Source organism: Poecilia formosa, unplaced genomic scaffold (genome assembly GCF_000485575.1).
Source record: "Poecilia formosa unplaced genomic scaffold, Poecilia_formosa-5.1.2 Scaffold0, whole genome shotgun sequence".
Classification (NCBI taxonomy): domain Eukaryota; kingdom Metazoa; phylum Chordata; class Actinopteri; order Cyprinodontiformes; family Poeciliidae; genus Poecilia; species Poecilia formosa.
In genome coordinates, this window is record NW_006799939.1 from 6,191,164 (window position 1) to 6,195,029 (window position 3,866).

General features: G+C 36.4%; 1 protein-coding gene across 3 annotated transcripts in view; it reads left to right on the forward strand.

Moving 5' to 3' along the window:
- The window catches only part of bckdhb (branched chain keto acid dehydrogenase E1 subunit beta), an 80,289-nt gene that overhangs the window by 12,764 nt on the left and 63,659 nt on the right, over positions 1 to 3,866 (forward strand). For all 3 annotated transcript variants that reach the window (XM_016679609.1, XM_016679580.1, XM_007564576.2), the window contains exon 6: positions 1,452 to 1,560. In XM_016679609.1, coding sequence (XP_016535095.1) covers positions 1,452 to 1,560 — 109 coding nt within the window. The remainder of the gene's footprint in view (positions 1 to 1,451; positions 1,561 to 3,866) is intronic.

Below are 3,866 nucleotides of genomic sequence, written 5' to 3' on the forward strand. Positions count from 1 at the left end.
AACGGGAGTGAGGAAAACCTGGTTTAATCTCAGTTGATATTGAATTGAAACGCATGTTTTCCTGATATCAAGAAATGTAATCTTTCTGTTTTACCCAACATGTTTCCTCTACCTAAAAGGAATATTAACATTTTGTTGTGACCCAGTGAAAGTCCTGACTTGAATGTAATAAAGCTACAGATGAAGCTAAAGACTAGGATAATGGCAGCCTCATCCCACTTCCCTGCCTCAACTTATTAAAAGGATTTGAAGTGAACAAGGGCTGATGGTGGAGATCACAATGATTTCCATTCAGTTTCAACTGAGGAAGATCGGCAAAGAGAATGGATTATACAATTTAGCTGTTAACTGAGCGCAACAGACATGCTGTTTCTCTACAGAAAGGTCACACAACCTGAATGCTAATCCTTGTGCACACTGTCATTACTGGTTCCTCCATCTGACACAAAGCCTCTCAAGAATGAATTAGTTTTCCCTTCTGTTTTCATTACGGGGCTCTCTATCTGAACCCGACCTCTTAATTGTTGGAGAGAAGAAAGAAGGTAATAAACGTATAACTTCAGGGTAAAGCAACGGCTCATTTGGGCGTTCATGAATGTTTTACAATGCTATTGTTAAAGAGAGAGTTAGGAGTTTTTGAATTGGGGTTTTTGAGAGAAACTTGTTTCTAATAACTAATTTGACTAATAACTTAAACATTGGAAACCCTCACTGAGACTGCAGTTTATGATCAGTTTATTGTTTGTCAACTGCGCTAATGATGCTAATATTAGAAGCTGATGACAGTTTACGGTGTGAAACTGAATAATATTGTTCTTGTTAAGAACAATATTATTTATTATTATTATTATTATTATTATATAACATTTGTAAAATCTTCTTGAGCTATGCAATGGCAACATGTTCCTCTCACCCAGTGTGACGTTGCCTTTGGTCCCAATGTAACATATTATAGATTACACAGAACGTCTTCAGTATAGTATGATGAAAGTTTAACTCTATAAGACCTGAGGGTTAATTTTAGTTTTTTTTTTTCTCTTTGAAATAAGCTGAAAATAACTGAATTAGTTTGAATAGATGTTGTATAAAACTGCACAACTACATTTCCAGGTGTGAATTTTTTTTTAAACCTGCAGAGTTTTATTCTTTGTAGATTTTCAGCATCGAAGAAAAAAACAACTCTCCAACTTTGAACTGTTTTTGAACAAATAATGTAGCTTGACATAAAAAAATTTTTATGGCTAAAACGATAAAAGTTTCAAGTTATGCAAAAAGTAGAAAAACAACTTTGTTGCTGTTGAGAGTTTTTAAAGAAATCAATATCAGGAAGTCAGAGCTCTGAACGCTTCTTCAGTGATTGTACATTAGAGAAGGTTTAAAATAAGTAAATAAACCAAAAAAAAAAAGAAAAAAAGTTTTAGGATTTAATTTGATTTGCCTGTGTTCCTCAGGTTGTAATACCTCGCAGTCCACTTCAGGCCAAAGGGCTGCTGCTTTCATGCATTGCTGACAACAACCCATGTTTATTCTTTGAGCCCAAGATTCTGTACAGAGCAGCAGGTAAGCCTGTTTAAATGTCATTTAAAGGAAATGTGTTTTGTTTGCTCTTTTATCACTTTGCTTTAATGGTGGCTGCTCACAAGGTAGCCAAGATCCTATCACAGCAGAATAACAGAGACTTCCACTGCTTTGACATGATTTCCTTTTAATAACTTCTCATTCTCTTCTCATTTGTTGGGGTTTCTGGGCATGTAAAAAGCTATCTCCGAGTCGCATATTACAACAATAAACCCTTGCTTGTTTTTAGCGGATGGAAAAACTGCTGCCATGGTTACATAATAATTGCCTGATATGCATAAATTAGGGGAGCAAAATGAGCTCCATTATTATAATTAAAGTCCCTCTTTGAAAGGTGTTATGCAAGATTGTGGAGTAAATATGCAAAGCACATCTGGTTGTTTGGGACGGTGAGGTTGTGATGTTTAATAAAAAGAAAAAAAACAAAGAAAGATTTTGAAAATGGGGTTCAAACAAATGGAGACCACATCAAATTTATAGATTTATTTGGGCACATTTTTGCATTTATTTTTCAAACCAGACTGACAAGAACCCGGGCAGGCACGCAGGCGGATGGGGTTACGTTATTGTCTGCCTATTCTTCTGACATCAGTCGGTGTTTGGTGTTCAGCCCAAAAGGCCCTGATGGATTATCAGCTGGTCACACTCGTCCTCGTCGTTAGGATGTCTGTGTTTAGGCAGTTGGGAACTGGAGGACAAAACAAAACAACAAAACAGAACTGAAAATGTGTTGCCATTTCCTACAGTTTGTTTGTGGGATGATTAGAAGGGAGGCAGATAATTGTTATTGTACATGATGACAGGAGAGGGGACATATGAAGGTAATTTGTATGGAGGTGACAATGTCATACTCAGATGATTTAGCAGGCAGGAAATGTTTTCCCTCATTCCACTGGTGTGTAGTTCAGGCTGCTACAGGATATGTAACAGAACATCAAGATCCACGCACAGTTTTTACAGTTCTCATTATTGATGCCCTTAATATTTTTGCAAGTGTGGATTTATCTTTGAATTTTGAAAGTGTTGTGGGATTTAGTAGAGCGCTGGTAAGCAGCCTCACCTCACCGACTGATGCGGGTAACCAGGGCAGCTGGGAGCAGGTGTCTGAGTTATTGACAGTGGCTTTATTTGCATCATTTCTCATTTGAGTGCAATATCCGTTTTGGGAGTCGCAACGTAGTACAACAAGAATAATGTGTTGCCTTTCTTTTCCACAGACTGCTGCAAATTTTATTGCATTTCTGTACATTTGTGACAAGATACCTGTCAAATACGCTTCACGTTCTGGAATTGATGATTTCCAGACCTGAAATATTTGCATCGTGTTATCAAGAAACGTGTTAAATAGTGGCTCAGTTCTTTTGTGTATAGCCATGTAAACGTTAGTTGAAGAAGGTAAAAATATTTAGGAAGATATTTATTAGTCAGTTATTATTCCCACCCATACACAGACAATAATATTCTGAAATTAAATGTCTCTGTTAAATTTTTTAACTACAGAAAACATAACAAACTTCATTGCCACCATCTTTGAATACAGGTTGTGGATTTCAAACTAAAAAAACATCTGACCTTATTCATAATCAGTCCAGTAACTACAGCTACATCCTTCGTAGAGATCTGCTGCATCTCTGTCTGCTACAGCTTACAGATATTGTGATGTTTCTGAAGAAATTTAAAAGGAGCCTGCCAATGTGTGTGTATTGGTCAGACTCGTACACACACTCATGCTGAGTAAGGTTCCCACGTTTAAGTGTCAAAAGCTTAAAACATCAAATAGTTTGTGTCTGTATTAGTTGCATATCATGAACATGTCCAGGATTAACTAAAATGCTAGGGCTAGCTAAAATGCTGTCAGCAGCTTATGAGGGATCTTTACATTGAATTACTCCATTTGGTACACAAAAAACAACAGCACATAAGCTAAATTTAGCTAAAATGCTAAGGTTAGCTAAAACGCTATCAGTAGCATGTGGGCTGGCACAAGCAGATTGACTTATCTGATTGACAAAATGTGTAATAGACATTGTCACATTTTTCCTCTAAATATATTTACTTTAGTTTAATATAGATTGCATATGGAACGGCAATGTTGTTTCTCCTTTAGTCGTGAGTAGGCCTGTCACGATAACAAATTTTGCTGAGCGATTGTCTAAAAAATTATTGCGATAAACGATAAATCAATTAATCGCACGATAAATAAAACCTACCGACCTCATTTTAATTATCGGCTTTATCGTCTCTTCCTGTCTTTTTTTCTTTCTGTTGATGACACTGAATGAAAAAAG